The sequence below is a fragment of the Camelina sativa genome, chromosome 3, assembly GCF_000633955.1.
Source record: "Camelina sativa cultivar DH55 chromosome 3, Cs, whole genome shotgun sequence".
Taxonomy (NCBI): domain Eukaryota; kingdom Viridiplantae; phylum Streptophyta; class Magnoliopsida; order Brassicales; family Brassicaceae; genus Camelina; species Camelina sativa.
Window position 1 is genome coordinate 14685834 of NC_025687.1, and position 23055 is coordinate 14708888.

General features: G+C 35.7%; 8 protein-coding genes across 10 annotated transcripts; 5 read left to right on the forward strand and 3 right to left on the reverse strand.

Annotated features, from left to right (window-relative positions):
* On the forward strand, positions 4015-5810 carry LOC104778964 (berberine bridge enzyme-like 4). The gene has a single exon (XM_010503367.2). The coding sequence runs from the start codon at positions 4106-4108 to the stop codon at positions 5699-5701; it is 1596 nt and encodes a 531-aa protein (XP_010501669.1). The 5' UTR covers positions 4015-4105; the 3' UTR covers positions 5702-5810.
* Positions 7022-8815, forward strand: LOC104777104 (berberine bridge enzyme-like 4). Its single transcript, XM_010501315.1, has one exon. The coding sequence runs from the start codon at positions 7080-7082 to the stop codon at positions 8661-8663; it is 1584 nt and encodes a 527-aa protein (XP_010499617.1). The 5' UTR covers positions 7022-7079; the 3' UTR covers positions 8664-8815.
* Positions 9138-11692, reverse strand: LOC104777105. 3 transcript variants are annotated; one of them, XR_766216.2, is made up of 4 exons: positions 11361-11650; positions 11082-11176; positions 9919-10552; positions 9138-9809 (listed from the first exon to the last, which is right to left on the reverse strand). XR_766216.2 is itself a non-coding variant. In XM_019243767.1 (3 exons), exons 1-3 carry the CDS (start codon positions 11383-11385, stop codon positions 9515-9517), a joined length of 327 nt encoding a protein of 108 aa, XP_019099312.1. In that variant the 5' UTR covers positions 11386-11692; the 3' UTR covers positions 9138-9514. The 3 variants fall into 3 exon arrangements, 2 of the variants coding, with proteins under 2 accessions (XP_019099312.1, XP_010499618.1); XM_019243767.1 differs by lacking the exon at positions 9919-10552 and having other exon boundaries at positions 9138-9721; positions 11361-11692; XM_010501316.2 differs by having other exon boundaries at positions 9138-10552; positions 11361-11638.
* On the forward strand, positions 12643-14400 carry LOC104778966 (reticuline oxidase-like protein). The gene has a single exon (XM_010503368.2). The coding sequence runs from the start codon at positions 12745-12747 to the stop codon at positions 14320-14322; it is 1578 nt and encodes a 525-aa protein (XP_010501670.1). The 5' UTR covers positions 12643-12744; the 3' UTR covers positions 14323-14400.
* LOC104777106 (reticuline oxidase-like protein) lies at positions 14630-16384 on the forward strand. Its single transcript, XM_010501318.2, has one exon. The coding sequence runs from the start codon at positions 14659-14661 to the stop codon at positions 16267-16269; it is 1611 nt and encodes a 536-aa protein (XP_010499620.1). The 5' UTR covers positions 14630-14658; the 3' UTR covers positions 16270-16384.
* On the reverse strand, positions 16465-17311 carry LOC104777107 (protein PF14_0175-like). Its single transcript, XM_010501319.1, has one exon. It carries the CDS (start codon positions 17275-17277, stop codon positions 16630-16632), a length of 648 nt encoding a protein of 215 aa, XP_010499621.1. The 5' UTR covers positions 17278-17311; the 3' UTR covers positions 16465-16629.
* LOC104777108 lies at positions 17427-20709 on the reverse strand. The gene is made up of 13 exons (XM_010501321.2): positions 20564-20709; positions 20197-20473; positions 19723-20048; positions 19554-19646; positions 19364-19454; positions 19152-19245; positions 18974-19071; positions 18829-18898; positions 18645-18742; positions 18454-18570; positions 18279-18355; positions 18153-18197; positions 17427-18050 (listed from the first exon to the last, which is right to left on the reverse strand). The coding sequence occupies exons 2-13, from the start codon at positions 20446-20448 to the stop codon at positions 17564-17566; spliced, it is 1848 nt and encodes a 615-aa protein (XP_010499623.1). The 5' UTR covers positions 20449-20473; positions 20564-20709; the 3' UTR covers positions 17427-17563.
* LOC109131409 lies at positions 20832-21239 on the forward strand. The gene has a single exon (XM_019242389.1). It carries the CDS (start codon positions 20996-20998, stop codon positions 21086-21088), a length of 93 nt encoding a protein of 30 aa, XP_019097934.1. The 5' UTR covers positions 20832-20995; the 3' UTR covers positions 21089-21239.

Here is a 23055-nt window from a genome sequence, read left to right on the forward strand (position 1 = left end):
TTGTTTTTGGCTCTATATTTTCACATAATTTGTTTTTGGTGCAACATATAAAATCATTCAATGAAATTTGTAGAAACAAAGTAGTAACAATAAAATTGTCGCAAGTAGTAACAGAGTAATGACAACTATCATTGTAGCTTTTTGTGAGTCGTTTATACACAAAAAATTTGTGACTTTCTGTAAATAGTATCTACTAATAATCTTGAAGCTGATTGTAACAACACCTTATATATAATTGTAACGATTAGTAGCAAATAGCTTTATACAGTAAAACCTCTATAAATTAATACTCTATAAATTAATAAATTTTGCTGGTCCCAAGTCGGGCCAGTGTAAAAATTAACAATATTCGATAAGATAATAAGATAATAATTTTTTTGAAATCTCAATGTAAAATATGGTCCCAATAATATCATAAATTAATAATCATGTAAATTTATATATATATATATATGTACTGATATAATAGTGTATGTTTCTCCTAAAACTCATTTCTATAGAACATTTGTAATGTTGTATTTTCAAACTATAATGATATCTCTAAAATATTTTATAACATGTCATACAAATAATTAAATTTTAAAGTTTTAATTTTTAGATATGCATCATTTACAATTTGATAATTAGACAGATTATTAAAATATGAGAATTAATATTATTATTATTCATAAATTTGAATTTATGTATGTCATGTGTATAAGTCAATTTGTTTATAGTATTTGTAATTTATTGTCAATAATGCTTTATAAATATTACAAGTTCAATTCCTAAACCATAAAATTTATAACATCCGAAAGTTTAATCTTATTTTGCTATAATTGTTCCAATTCATAATTTAAAAAAAAAAAAAAAATTAAAAATATATCTATAAATTAATATCACTATAAATTAATAAAATGTCTTGGTCCCAACATTATTAATTTATAGAGGTTTTACTGTATTTATTTGTCCCTAAGTTGTAGAAACTTGCGACAAATTGCTAGAACGGACTATTTTGCGACGAGTAAATAGTTATTATTTGTTGCGACGACAAATCTGTCTCAAATTTTTTTTTTACTACGGAAATCTTGTTATATCTACACAATATTTCGTAACTATACAATTCTTTTTTACTAGTGGTTGTTGTATAATGATTATATATATATATATATTTTGTAACTTGTAAGTCTATTTGTTAGTTCGTAAGATTTGATATACGTATCATTTTATGTATAAAAGTTATGATTCTAATGTAGTTAAAATCTGAAATTCATATTTATACACTATTTTATAGATAAATATTAAAAGACTATTATTTATTACATACACTACGTGATGTTATATTGTTATACATAGAACTGTTAACTGATCTTTTGAGTATTGACTGCGCGCGTCTACAATGGCAAGACCATAGAGACTGTTTTTTTTTGTTGTGGATCATGAAGACAGTCCGTTCACACGGTAACATACTTTTTTTCTTTTTGATAATGACAACATACCTTTTATATGACGGGGGCCAAAAATGACAAGGTAAAAGTTAATAGGAAATGTCGTTATGACTAACTTTTTATGTAATTCAAATTTTTTTGAAACGAACATAAATTATTTGATTAACTACTGAAAGATAAATACGTGTTTAACGTCTCACATTGCTTATAGTTTTAACATTGAAGACAAAGATTCAAATTCATATTATAAGAAAACTAAATTATATCTAAATGTGAGTGAGGATGAAACTTAACTTAACAAGCTTCCTAGTTAGAATTTTAAAACAGTTTAGTTCATTTCTTTAGTCAAACTCATTGATTATACTAGATACAATATTTTTAAAACTTAAAAATAAATAAAATATTTTAAGTATTTAAACTTATATATAGAAAATATCACGGGGTGAAGTTATATATTATGACGAGTTTATATCATTAGTCCAATATTACAACAAAGATAAATTAGTTGTCATTTTATTACTTTGTTAACACTATCAATATTAGAATATTAGAATATTAGACATACCAGATTAAGTTAATTCAGTTATGATAATAAGATATAGAAAATAAATTATTCTATAGTATACAACTTGTTAAATCTTTGTTATTTTACTTATTTTCATAATAGAACATGAATAGTAAAAAAAGAGTTATTTTAACTATATTTAAAAAATATTAGGTAATTCGAGATATTTTTTTTAATTAAAATAAAGTTTGCAGTTTTTACAAAAGTGATATACTGTTAAGAAAATAAAACGCAAAAGTGGTGGACTTAAAGTTTAGGAAAGTGATGTTAATTAGAATACAATCTTGAAAAATTCAAACTAACAAAAATAATTACTTTTTTTTCCGGAAATAATTAAGGATACAATTGATATATATATATATATATATATATATATATATATAGATGATGCAATTGTTCACAAATGTTTAGAATCTTGTTTCTATGTATAAAATTAGCATTAATAAGAAAGAAATAAAAAGAATAGAATCACATAAATTTGAGCTTATAATTTAGGATAAAGAAACAAATCATCATATTAAGTTTGTATAAGCTTAGAATCACATAACTTCATGCTCTTGACGGTGTTTTTTGACGGTTGTTGGTGTAAATGACGTCCATAGAATCCCTTTCTATGAGACACATGACAGTTACGGAGATGTTGGTAACGGTGACAGGGGTTTTCTCCGTTTTTCCCGTCTTCATGCTCTGGTCAGTAAGTGTGTTAAGATGACGCTATGATCTTATCTCCTCCCGTCTTGTTTCAGGTTATTTAGCAATAAAGTATGCAATAAACTATTATTTTCTGGAGTGTTTGTGGTTATTTCTTTGATTGAAGTTTTAGTTTCTTAAAATATCTAATTGTAAGGAATAGTCCAAGTATGGTGGATACGTTTGTACTTTACCTTATCTACTTTTGTGGTTTCGATATTTGATTTGAGAGAATCGGTTTATAACCAAAAAAAAAAAAGCCCTTTATCAAAAAAATAAGCTTAGTTTAAAATTTTGTATCAGCTTAATTCGATTTTTTGGTCTAACCATTTAATGACACCATCTATAATATTTTTAAAACTTTAAATAATTAAAAATATTATAGATATTTAAACTTACAAAATTTCTAAATATGATGCGACGAAGTATATTGCGTGACAAGTTTGGATTATTACTAATACAAATTTAAAATATCATTAATTTAATCTTACAACAAGATGAATCATCACTTTGTGGAACATGAACAATAAAAAATAAGGGCATTCGCAAAAATACTATTTTCTAAATACATTTTGCAAAAATACACTATTTTGTTATCTGTTTTCATATATAAAATGATACCATAAATGTAAAATAGAGAATCTAAACCTAAAAGCCAAATTTAAAAATCAATTAATACAGTGTACTAATTGTGCAAAAAGGGCAAAAATGAAAATAGTCAAAAAAGAGGTATTTAAAAAAAAATCTATAAAAAGGTACTACTAACAATTACATGTTTGAATACTAATGATTTTACATAATGGACCATGAACATAAAAAATTTAAAAGGTTATTTGTAACTTGCATATCTAAAAAGTATTAGTTTATTGTTGATAATTTTCCTCCATTAAAACAAAGTTTGCAGTCTTTATAAAAGTGGGCAACTATTGAAGGAAATAAAATGCAAATACCCAAGACTAAAAGTTTAAAAGTGATGTTAAATAGAATACAATCTTCAAAAATTGATACTTACAAAAATAATTAAATTTACCTTCTTTTTTTCTTCTGGAAACAGTTATAAGGATATAATGACTCAATTTGTTTAGAATCTTGTTTTCTTAATAAAAGATGATTTGAATCTTCTTTTTATGTATACTAATATAATTAGCATTAATTAGAAAGAGAAAGAAACAGAAAGGAATAGCATAACTTGAGCTTATAATTTAGGATAACGAAACAAATCGCCATATTAAGCATTTGATTAATTTTGATCTCTATAGTGAGAATTTGACTAATTTAAAAGATATCAATTACCAAAAACATATACATTTACATGAATAGCCGATTGTGCTCTTGAGGATTCATATCAAATTAACAAATATATATAAAAGAATACAAACCCCTAAATAAATCTTAACCATACTCAACAAAAGAGAGAAGTAGAATGGAATCTCTAACCATTCAAACCCTAATCATCACCATTTTTCTCTTTTCAATCCCAACATTATTTGCATCACCGCCAACACTCGAAGACGTTTTTGCACAATGCCTCACAGATTTCAAACCTTCAAATCCAAAGTCCCCAATCCAAAACTTCATATACACTCAACAAAATCCTAAGTTCCTCACAGTCCTCAACAACTACGTCCGTAACCTTCGTTACTTCAACAACACGACACGCAAACCCGTAGCGATTGTAGCTGCCGCTGATGTCACTCATATCCAGGCCACGATCACTTGCGCCAAGAAACTCAGCATCCAGCTCCGGATCCGCAGCGGAGGCCACGACTACGACGGTATGTCATATCTATCAACAATTGATTTCGTTGTTCTAGACATGTTTAACCTCCGGTCTATCAAGATCGATCCTAAACTCGACACCGCGTGGGTCGAATCTGGTGCTACGCTTGGAGAGATCTACTATGGAGTTGCCAACAAAAGCAATGATCTCCGTGGCTTTCCTGCTGGAATCTGCCCCGGTTTAGGCGCTGGTGGACATTTTGGCGGTGGCGGTTATGGTAACATGATGAGGAAGTACGGTTTATCTATCGATAACATCATAGACGCTAAGATCGTTGACGCTAAAGGAAGAGTCTTGGACCGGAGCTCAATGGGAGAAGATCTTTTCTGGGCCTTACGTGGCGGTGGAGCTGCTAGTTTCTGTGTTGCCTTAGCCTGGAAGATTAAGCTTGTTCCCGTTCCGGCTAAAGTCACGGTCTTTAACGTTGAAACGGTTGGAAACAGAGGAGGCGTGAACACCACGGAACTTGTAGCCCAATGGCAAGAGATCGCAGACAAGATTGACAACGATCTGTTCATAAGGTTAACTTTAGGCTCAAGCAACAAAATCGTGAAGGCTTCTTTCATGGGGATGCACCTCGGAAACTCATCGAAGCTTCTAGAAATCATGAACGCGAAATTCCCTGAGCTTGGTCTGAAGAAGACAGAGTGTATAGAAATGAAATGGATCGAATCAATTCTGTTCTGGCTCGGTATCCCACCCGGTACAGCACCAACATCGAGTATGTTAAACCGGATCCCGCAGAAGCAAATCTACCTTAAGAGAAAATCGGATTACGTACAAAAACCGATTTCAAGAACCGGTTTAGATGCCATATTCAAGGTTCTGATAGAGAACGAGAACGTATCAATGGTTTGGAACCCTTACGGAGGAAGGATGAGCGAGATTCCATCGACAGAGACTGCGTTCCCGCACCGAGCAGGAAACATGTTCAAGATTCAGTACGCAGCGAACTGGTTCGTGCCAGGGGAAGCAGTAGCTAAAGATTGCTTGAGCCAGACGGAAAGAGTGTTCGAGGCAATGAGCACTTACGTGTCAAAGAATCCTAGAGGAGCGTTTTTGAACTATAGAGACGTTGACATTGGCACGAGCATGAACTCGACGTACGAGGAAGGTAAAGTGTACGGTCTGAAGTATTTTAAAAACAACTTCGAGAGGTTGGTTCAGGTGAAAAGCAGGGTTGATCCCGAAAACTTTTTCCGGTACGAGCAGAGCATTCCATTGCTCTCCAACCACTAGAGAGACTAGAGACAATTTCTAGTAAAATTCATAGCATGCAAGAAATAATATAATTATTCATTTATTTGATGTAGAAAATGAAGAGCTTGAGCTTTGTCATAAATTAGAAGATGAGGTAGTCATCTCCTCTATATGTACTTTCGAAAAATATCATTTCTATTATATGATAACAAAAGAAGTATGCATTTTCTAGTTTTCTTTGTTTTTTTTTTTCCCTCCGCAAAGAAATGTTTTGGAAATGTCAATCTGTCACTTAGCCGAAAATAAAATTCACTAACGAGAATGGGAAAGAAAAAAACAGAAACCAGTTTTAACTAATTGTAAATTATTCTTTCAAAACTATACATATTTGGTTTTAACTCTATCCACGATTCCACCATTATATATCAATCGAACACAATGTATAAAAAAAAACTACATGTCATTTTGTTTTTGTCGACCAACAACTACATGTCAACTTTTTTTCATGTCAACTTATGAATCACATTCCCGCAATGACGATACATTTATAATATATTGACTGAGATATTCAACGCTTCTATTAAAACAAACTGGAACGGTCAACTCATATTTTGATAACCAAGACTTGCACGATACAATCATACATGTCTTTTTTTCTAACGAATTTTCACATATCCAAAAAGATTTTAGAAAAAACTCGATCCGTACAGTATTAGCTACATCACGCTCACGGATAAGCTAAACATATATCTCTTTATCTCCAAATCTTTCATATGAACACTCTAAACAACAAACTTGAAAAGTCATACATACATGTAGATATTGACGCGTTATTGGCTATCGCTTTACATACAACTAATTAATGTAAAAGTTCAAGTCAAAAATATTTAGTCCACTATTAGCCTTTAATCGGATAAACCTTTAGCTGTCAAAACGACGTGGAAAAAAAGTATAAATGATTTACAAAATACTAGTTTGTATGATTGATATCCAAAACTGAGATTATTTTCAAGAATAAGTGCATCAGCAGTGGATAAGAAAAAAGATTATATCGGTTGCGAATTTGGTATTTGGATATTCTTTATCTTAATGAATTGGTCAATCATGAATAATTGGGATTTAATTTTCTAATCCTCAAAATTAACTACGGTGTACGAAAATTAAAATTGGTTTGATACTCATGAACTTTAGTTTTAAAATGGAAAAAGTAATTAACTAGTTTCTAAAACTTTGGCTAATTAACTTTTGAAAGCTACTATCTACTTTGGACTAGTCCTATACAAGAAAGTAAGAAAATAGGGATTGATTACTTAAGTATCACACTAATACACCTCCTCTATATAAACTATGGTTTGTGTGACATACGACCTTACATTAAATATAATCCAAACTCCCAAAAATAAACAGCAAAATAAGAATGGAGAAAGTACTCGTAATCTCTCTAGTACTACTGATCTCAACATCAGTTACAACTTCACAATCCGTGACCGATCCTATAGCTTTCCTCCTATGTCTGGATCGACAACCAGCGGATGCAACAAGTCCCAACTCGGCAGTTGCTTACATCCCAACAAACTCATCTTTCACAACCGTTCTTCGCCGCCGCATACCTAACCTCCGTTTCGACAAACCCACCACACCAAAACCCATCTCCGTCGTCGCTGCAGCCACGTGGACACACATACAAGCTGCTTTAGGATGTGCACGTGAGCTCTCTCTCCAAGTAAGGATACGAAGCGGTGGCCACGACTTCGAAGGACTCTCTTACACCTCCACCGTCCCTTTCTTCGTCCTCGACATGTTCAGTTTCAAATCCGTGGACGTCAATCTCACGGAGAGAACGGCTTGGGTTGATTCGGGAGCTACTATAGGAGAGCTTTATTACAAAATCGCTGAGAAGAGCAATGTTCTTGGGTTTCCGGCGGGTTTGTCCACGACATTGGGCGTTGGTGGACATTTTAGCGGCGGAGGGTACGGAAACCTGATGAGAAAGTATGGTTTGTCGGTGGATAACGTTGTTGGTTCCGGGATCGTTGATTCGAACGGGAACATCTTCACCGATCGGGTTTCGATGGGAGAAGACCGTTTTTGGGCGATTCGAGGAGGTGGGGGTGCAAGTTTCGGTGTTGTGCTCGGCTACAAGATCCAGCTAGTACCGGTGCCGGAGAAAGTGACGGTCTTTAAAGTCCAAAAGACAGTCGAAGAAGGAGCCGTTGATCTTATATTGAAGTGGCAGAGTTTTGCACCTAGTACGGATCGGAATTTGTATGTGAGGCTGACCTTGACTTTGGTCAACGGTAAGAAGCCTGGTGAGAAGATGGTTTTGGCTTCGTTTATTGGGATGTATCTAGGCCGATCAGATAAGCTGTTGAGCTTAATGAACCGGGATTTCCCGGAATTAAAGCTGAAGAAAACCGATTGTACCGAGATGAGATGGATCGATTCGGTTCTGTTTTGGGCCGATTATCCCACTGGTACATCGACTTCCGTGTTGCTAAACCCGACGGTTGCTAAGAAGTTGTTCATGAAGCGCAAATCGGACTACGTGAAAAGTCCAATTTCGAGGACCGGTCTTGGTTTGATAGTCAAGAAATTGGTAGAGGTTGAGAAAGTTGAAATGAATTGGAATCCATACGGTGGAAGGATGGGGGAGATACCAAGTTCGAGGACACCTTTTCCACATAGAGCAGGCAATTTGTTCAACATTGAGTACCTTATAGACTGGACGGAAGCTGGAGATAACGTGGAGAGGAAATATTTGGCACTCGCGAATGAGATGTATAGATTCATGACCCCGTACGTGTCTAGTAATCCGAGGGAGGCGTATTTGAATTACCGTGATCTTGACATAGGGTCAAGTGTTAATTCCACGTACCAAGAAGGTAAAATCTATGGGGTTAAATACTTTAAAAACAATTTCGAGAGATTAGTGGATATTAAAACCACTATCGATGCGGAAAACTTTTGGAGAAACGAACAAGGCATTCCGGTTCGAACATAATCAATACCATACGAATGTTGTAAGCTGTGACATGTATCAAGCCTAGGAAAAAAAAAGAATGTATTAAACTGTCTGGTTCAATATATTGTTATTGAGTGCATTGTGAAAATAATTAAATATATAGATAATTGTAATGTATAAAAAATATATAGTACTATAATTGTGCTGCGCCATCTTTTAGATGTTACAAATAACATAATTATTGATGGTTGGTGTACTAAACTGCAGATAATATAAGTGAATAGAAATAATGATAAACGATATCAAAATATTTTTAAAAGAGAATAATTATGATAGAAGAGAATAGAGTAGAGATTAAGAGAACAGTACAAAAAAAAATTGTTAAGTACCAATTAACTAATAAACAGTAAAAAGTTACCAATCATAATCTATATCTAAAGTTCATCTTTCTTAAACTACGTACTGTCAATCTGTCATGACCACCCCTGCGGCGCTGCCAGTGCCACCCTCACAAAGTTATGAATTTTCACATGTCATTCAAGAAGTGTTCTGGTTTATTTCGTACATGGGAGGATAACAGTATAATTACACACTCACATGCACGCAAAGCGGCAAAGATACATGCATACATTTTTTTACCAAGACATTCAACGTTCTCTCTAGTCTCTATACTAAGAGTATCTCCATCAAAGAATATAATGAAAATATCTTAAAACAAAATTTTTTCTTAATTTTGAAAAAAGTGAAATTAAGAACTTCTTAAGAAACTTTAATATTTCACAAAGAAACTTTAATATTTCACAGGTCCATTGAAGGTTCTTAAAAATATATTTTTTTGTAATTGTAAATTATTATGGTATTTTGTTTAAATTTATAAGACATTTATACTTTTAAAAACTTAAAAATATTGCATTCAATAAAATTTTAAACAAGCATGGCATAAAAGAACGAGAAAGAAGGTGTGGAGCTGAATAATTCATACTCCACATTCTCGGGCTATGCCCTTTTGCGAGAAGAGTGGGAATTAGCACCAGTTGCAAAGCTTCTCTCAAGTCTGAATCACAGTGGCAGCAAAACGTACAATTTGTAAGAAGAACCTGCAGTTTTAAAAACCAAAACATGAAAGTATTCAAAATAGAAACTGCAGTTTTCAAAACAAAAACCTGCAAGAACACTAAACAGAACCTGCAATTTTTAAAATCAAATCCTACAGTTTAAAAACCAAAACTTGAAAGTATTCAAAATAGAAACTGCAGTTTTCAAAACAAAAACCTGCAAGAACACTAAACAGAACCTGGAATTTTTAAAATCAAATCCTACAGTTTTATTTTTTTCTATAACTTAAAACCGTTTTTTAACAGTGAATTCCAAAAAAGCCATATTTTTCGCTCTAAATCTCATCAGCCTCGTTTTCATTCTCTCGCTATATATACGCGTGTGTGAACGAGCCGTACCCTCAAGCGAACACGATTACAAGAATGGCTTCTCCTTTCTACTTTGTGTTCCTTCTCTCTGTGCTTCTACTCGAACAAACCTATGCCAGTCCCAATTACAGAGAAGCACTCTCAAAGTCGTTGCTCTTTTTCCAAGGTCAGCGTTCTGGTCGTATCCCTGGTGACCAAAAACTCTCATGAAGATTCAGCTCTGGCCTCTCTGATGGCTCCTCTGCTCATGTAAGACTAAACTGTAAACCCATTGTCACTACTAGCCGGTAAAAGCTTAAAGCATCCATTTGAATAACATGGTATGAGTTGCAGGTGGACTTGACTGGAGGCTACTATGATGCTGGAGACAATGTGAAGTTCAATTTCCCAATGGCGTTCACGGTTCACCACCACGATGCTCTCCTGGAGCTCTTTGGAATACGGTAAGAAGATGGAATATGAACTGCAGAACTCTCGTGTGGCCATCCGTTGGGCCAACAAATCCTACAGTTTAAAAACCAAAACATAAAAGTATTCAAAATAGAAACTGCAGTTTTCAAAACAAAAACCTGCAAGAACTCTAAACAGAACATGCAGTTATTAAAATCAAATCCTACAGTTTAAAAACCAAAACCTGAAAGTATTCAAAACAGAAACTGCAGTTTTTAAAACCAAAACCTGCAGGAACAAAAAAAAAACAGAAACTGCAGTCTTCAGTCTTAGTGATCGGATCCAAAAACACAAAGTCAATTCATCATCCATTGTTAAACTGCTACTGAAGAAGTAAAGAAACTCTCACAGTCTTCAGTATTAGTGATCGACTTTGTGTTTTTGGATCCTTTCTTAGGCTTCTTCCATTTCATCATATTGGTTTTAAAAAGGTTTAATTATAAGAAAAAAGGATTCAAACAATTGTTTACTCCACCAAATCTCATCAAAACTCAACAACAGCGTACTAAACAAAATACAAAATCAAAGATCACAAAATCAAAGGCTAGTTCCAATATCATCTAAAAGATGAAAATTTACTCACTTGAATCTCTCTTAGAACCTCGACACGCTTCCTGACTGTCGGAGTCAAGTTCTCAAGGACATTTGAGTGTTGTCCAGCCAAGTTCTGCAACTGTTCTGCAACAAACACACAAATCAGAAAAAATTGTACATTATTAAAAGGAACAAAATTTCAAACAATCAAATTAAGATGCAGCAACAATCCACAAAAGCGAAGAACGATTCATTGAACCCTAATTTCAATCATAACAAATAATCCTAATTCACCACCATCTACAAATGAAATCGGAGAGATTCTTACCCAGGAAAACTGATTGAATCATCATTGAACCAAAGACTCTTATTTCGCCACTTGAATTGTCGCTGGTTGCACAGGCGATGGAGATGGTGATGACGACGGACAAAGGCGTTGCGAGAGAATGAGGGAGTCAAAAAATAAAAAAAAATATATTTTTCTCTCTAGCCAATCATGTGTCGACACAACATCAATTCTTAGTGATCCTTAAATCTCTAACACAAGGATCGATCACTAGCAAAATTTGTTTTTTTTTCATTAATATGATTTATTTTTTAACCTAAGCAACTATTAAGATATTGCTAATAACTTTTGATGGAGATATTCTAACGGATATCGCCAGATTTGATAAAACAAGACTTGCAGTTGCACGATACACATATCTGATTAATACATTTTTATTTTATTTTCATATATAAAAACGTCAACCTGTACTTCATCATCCCTCAGCTACAAAGCCTAAAAATATATCTATCTATTAATCTCCAAAATTTTGCATAAACACTGCAAACAATAAGTCAATAAACTTGAAAAGTCATATATATGATTAGATAATGACGCGTTTTGGCTATAGTGCTAAACTGCTAATATACAAGTCAAAGTCAAATATATATAGTCCACTGTAACATTTAATCCGGACAAATAACTTAGCTGGATAATATAGAACGTGAGAATATAATTTGTATTATTGTATATCTATTTTTATATAACCACAAATCTCATACCAAAACGCATCCTAATCACTGTAAGTCTGTAACTTGTAAAAGCTAAAATTTTGTGCCTTTAAGATGTCTATATGTAGTGGGAAGAAAAAGTTTAAAATACATTGATACGTAATTGGGATCATTGCCTTATTTAAATCTACAGTAAAACCCCTTAAAGAAGAACGTTCACCATTCTAAATCCGCCACTGAAATTTTCAAATATTTGTGGGATATATATAAAATTTGATACTTTGTTATCTTTCATAACTGTTTTACGTTGATACTTTGTTATCTTTTTGCTAATTGTTTTACGTTTTCGGTGACACTTACTTGTAACCTTTGTTATCTTTGTATTACTGAGCAATGAGCAAATGCGAACCTTGGATTACCAAAAAAAAAAAAAAGATTGTTTACTGAAGTGTACAATTTAGTCTTTTACGTAAATACAAATGAAAATCAAATAAAAATGGATTGGTTGAATTTTTAAAATATTTGCCAGCGGATTGACTACAGAAGCACGTACTATATAATAAGAACACTCGCATTAATAATTCATTGAACATTTGAACGGATTATAAGAAGAAACTAGGATAACTAACTTCTCTATTTAAACACAGACAACACTACCTTACAAAATTACATAATCCAAACTCACCAAAAATAAACATTAGAAAGGAAAGAAAAAAATGAAAAAATTACTCGTAATTTGTCTACTACTGATCTCAGTCTCAGTTGCAACTTCCCAGACCGATCCGGAGACTTTCCTCCGATGTCTCGTAAAAGAAGGTTCGAACCCGCAAGTTTTCATCTCCGACGTCACCTACATCCCATCAAACTCCTCTTTCACAACCATCCTCCGCCGCCGCATACCTAACCTCCGTTTCGACAAACCCACAACCCCAAAACCCATCGCCATCATCACCCCCACCACGTGGTCACACGTTTCTCCCGCGCTAGCTTGCGCACGTTTGCTACCTGTCCAAGTCAGGATCCGAAGCGGAGGCCACGATTTCGAAGGACTCTCTTACACCTCCACCGCTCCGTTCTTCCTCATCGACATGTTCAACTTTAATTCCGTCGACGTGAACCTCACAGAAGGAACGGCTTGGGTTGACACCGGCGCTACACTCGGAGAGCTTTACTACAAAATCGCTGAGAAAAGCAATGTTCTTGGGTTTCCGGCGGGTTTGTGTACTACATTGGGCGTTGGTGGACATATTAGCGGCGGAGGGTACGGAACAATGATGAGAAAGTACGGCTTGGCGGTGGATAACGTTGTTGGCTCCAGGATCATCGACTCTAACGGGAATACCTACTTCGATCGAATGTCCATGGGGGAAGAGCTTTTTTGGGCGGTTAGAGGAGGTGGAGCCGCGAGTTTTGGTATCGTGATGGGATACAAAATCCGGTTGGTTCCGGTGCCGGAGAAAGTAACGGTTTTTAGCGTCGGAAGAACCGTCGGAGAAGGTGCGGTTGATCTTATAATGAAGTGGCAGAATTTTTCTCATACTACCGATCGGAGTTTGTTCGTGAGGTTGACTTTGACTTTGGTCAACGGTACGAAGCCAGGTGAGAAGATGGTTTTAGCCACTTTTATTGGGATGTACTTAGGCCCGTTGGATAAGACGTTGAACGTAATGAACCGGGATTTTCCGGAATTAAAGCTGAAGAAAACCGATTGTACCGAGATGAGATGGATTGATTCGATCTTGTTTTGGGCCGGTTATCCCATCGGTACACCAACTTCGGTATTGCTGAAGACTACTACGGTCTCGAACAAGGCGTTTCATAAACGAAAATCCGACTACGTGAAGCGTACGATCTCGAGAACCGATCTCGGTTTGATATTCAAGAAATTGGTGGAGGTTGAGAAAGTGAAAATGTTTTTGAACCCTTATGGAGGAAGGATGGGTGAGATCCCGAGTTCCAGGACACCGTTCCCACATAGAGGAGGCAATTTGTTCAAGATTGAGTATCTCATAAGCTGGTCCCAAGCAGGAGATGACGCTGAAAAGAACCATTTGGCTAAAGCAAATGAGATGTACAAATTCATGACCCCGTACGTGTCTAGTAATCCGAGGGAGGCCTATTTCAATTACCGTGATCTCGACTTGGGAACAAGTCTTAACTCCACGTACGAGGAAGGTAAAATCTATGGGGCTAAATATTTCAAAGACAATTTCGAAAGGTTAGTGGATATCAAAACCAAGTATGATGAGATAAATTTTTGGAGGAACGAACAAAGTATTCCGGTTCGAAAATAATTAAGTGTGCCACGAATGTTGTAACCTTGTGACATGTGTCACAATATTCAGCAAAATAAACAAGGACATATGTATTAAGCTTTGGCTCAAATCATTGTTGTCAAATGTACGATGATCACATTCGAGGATAAATACAACTTATACAAGTGTTTTCAAGATCACTAATTGGCCGGATTAATGTCCTAATATCACGTCAAATTTTAGTTAAATCACATAAAATTTACATCAATCACCATTGTCAAAGTTGACTGGAATATTCAAAGTCAAAAATTTCTGTATTTATCAAAATCAGAAAACTTAAAACTGGAAAAAATAAATATATTAAAAAAGATAAAAATGTATCTCATGATCTTCCTTGTCTTGTTTGCTGCATCGTACTCAATACCATCGAGTTATGCTGCAGATTCCGTAACCATCTACGATGATTTTGTCCGATGTTTCAAAAACGAGACAACTATCTCCGATGACTCTCTCTCCGACGTCGTTTTATCCCGTACCAGCGTTTCCTTCACCCCTGTTCTACGCGCCTACATCAGAAACGCTCGTTTCAACACCTCCTCAACTCCCAAACCGTCCATCATCATCGTGCCACGTGTCGATTCCCACGTTCAATCCGCCGTGAACTGCGCCAAAACGCTTAATCTCCAGATGAAGATCCGCAGCGGCGGCCATGATTACGACGGTCTCTCTTACGTCTCCGCCGTGACGTTCCTTATCCTCGATCTCTCTTACTACCGGAACATCACCGTCGATGTAAACGACGGCGGAGGAGGATCAGCTTGGGTGCAAACTGGCGCGACGCTCGGCGAGCTTTACTACCGGATACGGGAGAAGAGCGAGATCCACGCTTTCCCCGCCGGAGTTTGTCCTACCGTCGGCGTCGGAGGACACGTCAGCGGCGGCGGATACGGACACATGATTCGAAAGTTCGGACTCACTGTAGATCACGTAATCGACGCCACGATCGTTGACGTTAACGGCCAAATTCACGATCGGAAATCGATGGGAGAGGATCTCTTCTGGGCGATACGCGGCGGAGGCGGGGGAAGCTTCGGCGTCGTTTTGGCTTTCAAAGTGAAACTCGTTACGGTTCCAAAAACGGTAACCGTCTTCAGAGTCGATAAATCAACTGACGAAAATGCCCTCGATATGGTTCATAAATGGCAATTCGTAGCTCCGAGAACGGACCCGGGTCTATTCATGAGAGTGTTGTTAGCTTCTCCGACGAAGAACAAAACACGTACGGTGAACGCTAAGCTCAGGGCGCTTTACCTTGGAAGAGCTGACGACGTCGTTTCGAAGATGACCGAGGAGTTCCCGGAGATGGGTTTGAAGAAAGAGGATTGTAAAGAGATGACTTGGATCCAATCACTCCTATGGTGGATGAACCATGTAGATGTGGATAAAGTCAAACCGGAGATTTTGCTTGAGAGAGAACCGGATTCGGCTAAATTTCTCAAGAGGAAATCGGATTACGTCGAGAAGGAGATAACCAAACCAGAATTAAACCGGTTGTTTCAGAAATTAGCGACACTAGATAGAACCGGTTTGGTTTTGAACCCGTACGGAGGGAATTTAAACGCGACTGCTGTGAAAGAAACGCCATTTCCGCATCGGCACAAACTATACAAGATCCAACATTCTACGACATGGTCCGATGCTGGACCGGATGCGGAGAGACTCTATATTGGTAACATGAGAACGACCTATAGGATCATGACTCCGTTTGTGTCGAAAAATCCTAGAAGTTCGTATTTTAACTATAGGGATATTGATATTGGGGTTAATGATCACGGGAGGGATAGTTATCGAAAGGGAGAAATCTACGGGAGGAAGTATTTTGGCGAGAATTTTGATCGATTGGTCCGGGTTAAAACGGCTGTTGATCCGGATAATTTCTTTAGAAACGAGCAGAGTATACCTACATTACCTCATACAAGAAGGTAGAGAACCTTAAGTTGATATGACCTTTGTAACTTCTCTGCATGGAACTTGGAATAATTTTCTATCGACTTAGCTGCATGCTATATATATTGTGGTATATATACCACCCGTTTTTGAATATTACCATCTCTTCTAATTTGCTTCATACACTCCACAATTCCTCATATATCAAATTAGACTGAACCGCAACTGGGCGCAAAACATCGAACACTCATCCAATAACAAAAAGAAAAAAAAATAACATTTCAGTAACTATACATACTCACACTCTTAAACTAGAATCCACGACAGAATAAAGAAAAGTTATAGAACAAATATGATGAGATTATATAATATAGACGCCATATGATGTGTAAGCTCGGCTCAGTTCCTGTCTATACCGTGCAAAGCAAGGAAAAGACTAATCCAGATAAAGGCAATCTTTGTGCCGAAGACCTTCAACTTCGAATTTGCATTAGTAAATGGAACGCCGGAGAGATTGTTCTGGTTGAGTCGATTCGTAAACGGTTGTTGATTTTGAGTAGATGAAGACGACGCTTGGTTGAATCCAGTTGATGATTGTTGATTAAACCCGTTTAAAGGTTGGTTTACAGAAGAAGAAGTTGGCTGACCAAGAATTGGTTGGTTTTTTCCAATTGATGATGGTTGATTAAAACCGGTTAATGGCTGATTTGATCCGGTTAAAGGTTGGTTTATAGTAGAAGAAGAAGATGATGGCTGACCAAGAATTGGCTGGTTAAGTCCAGTCGACTCTGGCTGATTAAATCCGGTTAATGGTTGATTTACCCCGGTCAAAGGCTGGTTTACAGGAGAAGAAGAAGATGGCTGACCAAGAATTGGTTGGTTCTGGTTCCCTTGTAGCTTTGTTGGTGAATTGATGATCCCTCCTGTTGGTTGTAATGGTGTGGTTATTTGGGTTTCTTCTGCTGCCTCTGAAGATGATGAAACCAAAAGGCAGAGAAGTATGATTGTGAGCATCCATTTCCTGGTTTTAGCGAATTTCATATCCATATTTTTTGAGATTTTCCAGTGTATATTCCGGTTTACTAAACATCAGGTCTTATAGACATACAAATCTGTAGTAGTTAGCTTCTCCAAGGTTGACTGAGGAGTTGATGGAAAGAAAAAAGTAAGCAGTTGACCTGAAACACAATTCCAACTAAACCAACCATATACTGTAGTGTCTTTGTTTTGTATAATCTACTACATCACTGTGTTTATTATATACAAGAATGATAGAACTTATCTATAAAATACAGAAGAATGTATCAAAAACCGGTTTTCAAACGGTACGTGCCTATTGGAAAGCGAAATCCAAACCATCAAGGACATCCAAATCACTAGAAGAGTTCTTATCTGAAAGATCCACTTTTGGAGAGTTTCCTGTACTTCTGCTCAGTGCCCAAATCTTTATTCCTTTCTTGTTCTTTTTCAAGCCGACTAATTCTTGACTCTTACTTAGATTAGGACCAAATCTTATGCTTTGGACTTTGTCTAACAACAACCTGTCTTCTAGAGAGAGTTGGTTTTTATAAGTGAAGTCAGGGGAGAGGGATAGTTGCGTATTGGAGATGGTTAGGTTGTTGGGTGGAGAGACATGGTTGGTTTCTGTAAGCTTGACGCCGTGAACTCGTTTCTTTGATGACTTCATTAGTCGATGAAGCCATACAACGAGTTCGAGTACGTATGAATCAACTTTTGGTTTATCCGCGTGGTGAAGCGTCTGAAGCCTTGTTGGATTCCCGTTGTTCTCGCTTTTTCCTTTTCCTTTCCCAAACTCTATCCTGTTTTCCACATTCCCATTCGTAGTTTTCCAGATCAGATTCAAGATTCAAGATTCCAAGATTTCAAGATTCAAAATTTCAGTAGTTGCTAGAAAGACTTACCTAGAATTTGCCCATTCACCTACCCATCCGAAACCTTGATGTGCTCTGTGAAAATTGAATAAGATGTGACAAAAATGAATAAGGAGGAACATATTGAACAAAAAACGATGGTGAAGGGAAACTTACTTGGTGGTGTTTGCGGCGAAGGGGACAAGCCATTGAAGCGACTTCTCCATTTCAGCTTTGATCTCAGATATTGAAAGCTGCAGAAACACTCAAGTTAGCAAACAAAAAAAAAAGAAACAGAACCAAAAAGTGCCTGAAAAAATACTAGAGAAAGAGAGATCTTTTTTGGATAAACCTCTTCCTCAGGATCAAGAGTTTGTAGCCGAGGACGAAGAGCTGTCTTGACGGTAGCAGGTAATGCATTGTACAGCGTGTCCCTTACATTAGAAGGAAGTGACAATGGTCGAGACGCCTAAAAATTTCAAGGATCAGTGTCAAACAGAGAATATATATCAGAATAAGACTGGTAAGAATCTGGATACTTACAATATTATCGATTTGTTGAATTAGATTAGCATAGTGTAACGAAAGACCAGCTTCACCTAATCGTTCTCTTCCCTGCTTTCCTCCATTGACTTTTACACCTATTGTTGGTTAAGAACATGACAAATGAGATTTGATTTTCCAGAAGTTGGATTATCAGAGAACCAGAGGTACAAAGACACAGTACCATTGTTTCCATAAATTTCCACAATCCTTTCACGTATATAGCTAACTACATCCACAAGCTTCTCAATTATCTGCAACAAAGAAAATGTTAGAATAAATGGCATATGTACCATACACTCACACGAAGCAATTCAATCATCACTTGCCTCTTCCAGATTCTGGGACCAGAGTGATTTCTTCTGTAAGCTCTTCACTAGTTTCTTCTGTTGTTTTAGTTCATTTTGTAAGATGACGATACTCTCTCCTACATGAAGGAAAAGGAAATGAAATCAGGAGCCCTTGGAAGAGGTAGGGATGATCAAATAAATAAATAGCAAGACTAACCTTTCCGAGGAAGGTTTAAAGACTCTACTTCTGCAAGTTTTCTCCTGTAATCTTGTTCAAACCTATCCAAAGCTTGCAACTCGTGATATAATTCCTGATAAAGCAAATGTAAGTAAGATTGAAATCCCCCAGAACACAATAACAGTTCATTGCAAGTTCAACATGGAAATAGGTGATGGAAGAGTTTTGAAGTGAAGAAAAATAAGACATACAGAAGTGAATCGAGCAAGAGTGACGAGCTCTTGCATCTTTGCCTCTGCCTCATCTTTGGGCAGTTTATGCTGTGAGTTCTCTGTGTCAAGCCTGAAACGTTATAGACCGGTGTACAATGAAAATCCACTGGCATGCCAGTGACTAAAAAGCATTGGATAAGGACTTTCTCGACGCAGAACTTAAACTTACTTCATAAAATATCGATCTAGATTGTGCCACTGTAAATCTTTGCACATATTGCCAAACCTGATCACCTCTCCAGAGAAAAGCTCAAGTTCCTCCCTACAAAAAAAAGGAATATGAATAAAAAAAATGAATAAACGACAACACAAATGGAGGTAAATTATAAAACACAAACCTTTTGTCAGAAGCAGCAAGATTTTGCAATTCTGCAGTATCAGTAGAAACCAACTTCTTAAGTCCCTTGGAACGCAACATATCTTTCTTCATGAACTTGAGATCTTCGTCAGACAGAGATTGCAGCAAAGCAGCACCTTTGGCTATTGTGTTGGCTACTTCAAAAGCCAGCATAGTGACTTTGCTACCACGGAACGATGTAACACCAGATCGCAACCCGTTTCCCGGGTTACGAGACATACTGCTTCCCAACGTGTCTAGAACTTCAACTGCTTTCTCTAACCCCATAACCCCAGCGCGTCCCATAAACGAGTTCCTCTGCATAAACTGTAGGAAAAAAAAATCAAGAACCAAATTCTCATCAATACAAATGAAATCTTCTGCAATAGAACAGTAACTCAAAACATGATTCATAACTGTCCCTAGAGAAATAGCACATCCCAAAAAAGCCATAAAAAAAACAAAAAACAAAAACCTTGGTAGAATCGTTCCTTAATGGAGGCATGGGTCCAAGTTCACCAGAAAAGTTGTACACAGCCTCATCAGGCTTGGAACTTTTCCGCCTGGAGCTTCGAATGTTATCTGTATAATATGAATCAGATGTTCTTCTTCTCCTCATGGACTTAAGTTTCCCAGATAACCGTCTTGACATATCATCATCATCCTTTGATCTCAACTTGTTCTTATCATCATCATCTTTGAATCCACAAGAACAAACACCTCCCATTCTGTCTTCTCCCAACAAGTTAACTCTATAGTGGTAAAAGCTCAAATCTTTAGAGGAAACAACTGTATTAAAATCAAGAAATCAGCAGAAGAGACCAAAACTGAGAATTCAAAACCTGAGAGAAGAAGATCAAGAATTGCAACTACGGTAGGGACAGAAAGAAAGACTTGGTAAATGGGTGAGACAAAGTCAGAAACTTTGTTTATTAAAACACCATTCACAAAGCTAAGAGGAAGCCCCGTGGAATCAATGGCTCCATTTGTTTTTGTTTTCTTTGACTTATCATATTAAACAAGAGAAGTCAGAGCTACGACTATTCTTACTTCCTTTTTTGTCATTTTTATTAAAAAAATTTGTTTGTTTATCGAGAGAGAGAAGAAGAAGACCATAGTTGAAGAAACCTCGCCGGCCCTTTGAACATTGAAATTTGAAAGTGACGTGCTTAGGTTTTAATTTTTCACCAATCATAACATTTGTATAAACATAGTCAAACCTTCGTTTAAACGATAGTGAAAGTATAAGAAGATGATGAAGAAGAAGAGTAGACATGCTTACTGGCCGAGACGCGGCGGTTGAGGCTGTTTCCGGCGCCGGGATTGTAACCAGAGCGGTGATCGGGGGATTCTGGTTTGTTTGTTGATGTTGATGAATTTGGGTGTACCGTGCCGGTTTAATTCTGAACCGGTGGAAATTACGGTTTAATCTTTTGAAAATTGGAGAAATCGACGCGGCGAACGTAGGGTTTGTGGGAAATTAATAAATATTGGGCCGAGTTTAGGCCTATCAGAATAAAATTATCAATACTGTACGTGTGTTTTTGTAGTAGTTTCACACTAAAAACAATTTTTTTTTTATGTTTCTTATTAAATTGAGATGATATTTAGTGTTTTTTGCTAAAGTTTAAATAGAAAATTTTAATTTAAGGATCACAAATTGCTATTTATTAGGCTACTAGTATTAGACCCGGGAAATTATTTTGTAAACTTAAAATGTTATATTTTTAACAACTAAATATATTTAAAATGTTATTATTGTTTTATCAAATACCTAAACAAAAAAAAATGTTGATCTATCTAAACAATCATCACATCACCACAAATTCAAGGGGAAAAAGTCTATTGCATAAACAAAACCCCTTAATACGTGATGATGCATCTACTCATGTGTTTAATTTAGTGAATTTTGTTAAATTATTTGAAAAATAAGTAATTATCACGTATACTAAAGATAATATATAAACCAAAGATTTGCATTATAGTAACGAACTAACCTTGTTTCACTTTTCCGTTCAAGGTATTGAATTCATGTATCTGAGTCGTATATACATGTTTCCAGTGAATACCTATAATAGAAAAGAAAACAGATGAAAGAACGATATACAAACTCTATATAATAATTGTCTAGAAAGAAAAGTGACAATCTTAGATCTTTTGACTTCATCAATAAAATTTGCCACCCTATTTCACTTAGACATAACAGAAGAGGTCTAATATATATGATTGTGCTATTTGGATCTAATGATGTCGTTGTTTTACCTCTACACTCTCATTGACCTTGTTTTGCCGGTGGGTCGATGTTGTTTGTTGTTTGCTTTGGGACTGTATGCATCTGATATAGTCATTGCCGATGGTTCCGTCTGTAGTTTTTGTTCATTAATGCTTCCAATATGAAGAGAGATTGAAGTAAAGATATTTGAGGTGATGGAGGGATCTTGGATGAACCACACTTACCCAATTTCGACAGTAGAGGCGTGAGAGTTTATTCTCGGAGGCGGATTGCTTCGCATTTCTGTGTAAGCCTAATCTTGATTTGGAAAATAATTTGGAAGTTTTTGTTAAAAAAAGAATAGTAATTGATTCTATATATGCAAGTAATTGTTTGAAATTTTAACTAAGAGCGATTGAGAAAGAGATTTTTTTTTTCCATCCGGTTGACAAAAAGATAGTGGGTGGTTTTGCTACTGGATAACTGTTAGGTTTTGTAATAATTATTTAGTTTGGAGAGATTAAGCATAAAACCGTAGATGTTAGCTTCTTTGATTAATATTGTCATTTTAATAATTATTTAGTTTGTAGAAATACATAATTAATAATTGGTAAATTTAAAATGTTGACAAAAAAATTGATAAATTTAAAATATATTCGTTGATTTTTTCCCCAAAAATATGGTTAAAAATACGAAATTTTAAAACCAGAAGTTGTTAAATTAAGAGCGAATTTTGTAACTCTATCCTTCAAATTAGGAGAGGTGTTCTTAGATTTGCAGCATGATTAAAGATTAATAGTTTTGATATATTATTAAAAAATCTTTTATTTGAGGCAGTTAAGTTATTTCACGTTTTCTTGTTCTGTTAATTATTTAAATTATGAAGTAAAAGCCACATGTCACAAATTTATTGGTTAAGTGACTTGTGCTTTATATTATAAAGGATTAGTGAATAATATAAACCTTACGATAAAAGTTTAATTGTGTTATTCATTAACTACCACTTAAAGTGCTACAAAGAAAGTTCTATTATCAATATTACTTTCTCTCTTCTAAGTTATACTCCCTCCGTTTATTTTTATTTGTTATTCTAGAGATAATTTTTTGTTTTTTATTATTTGT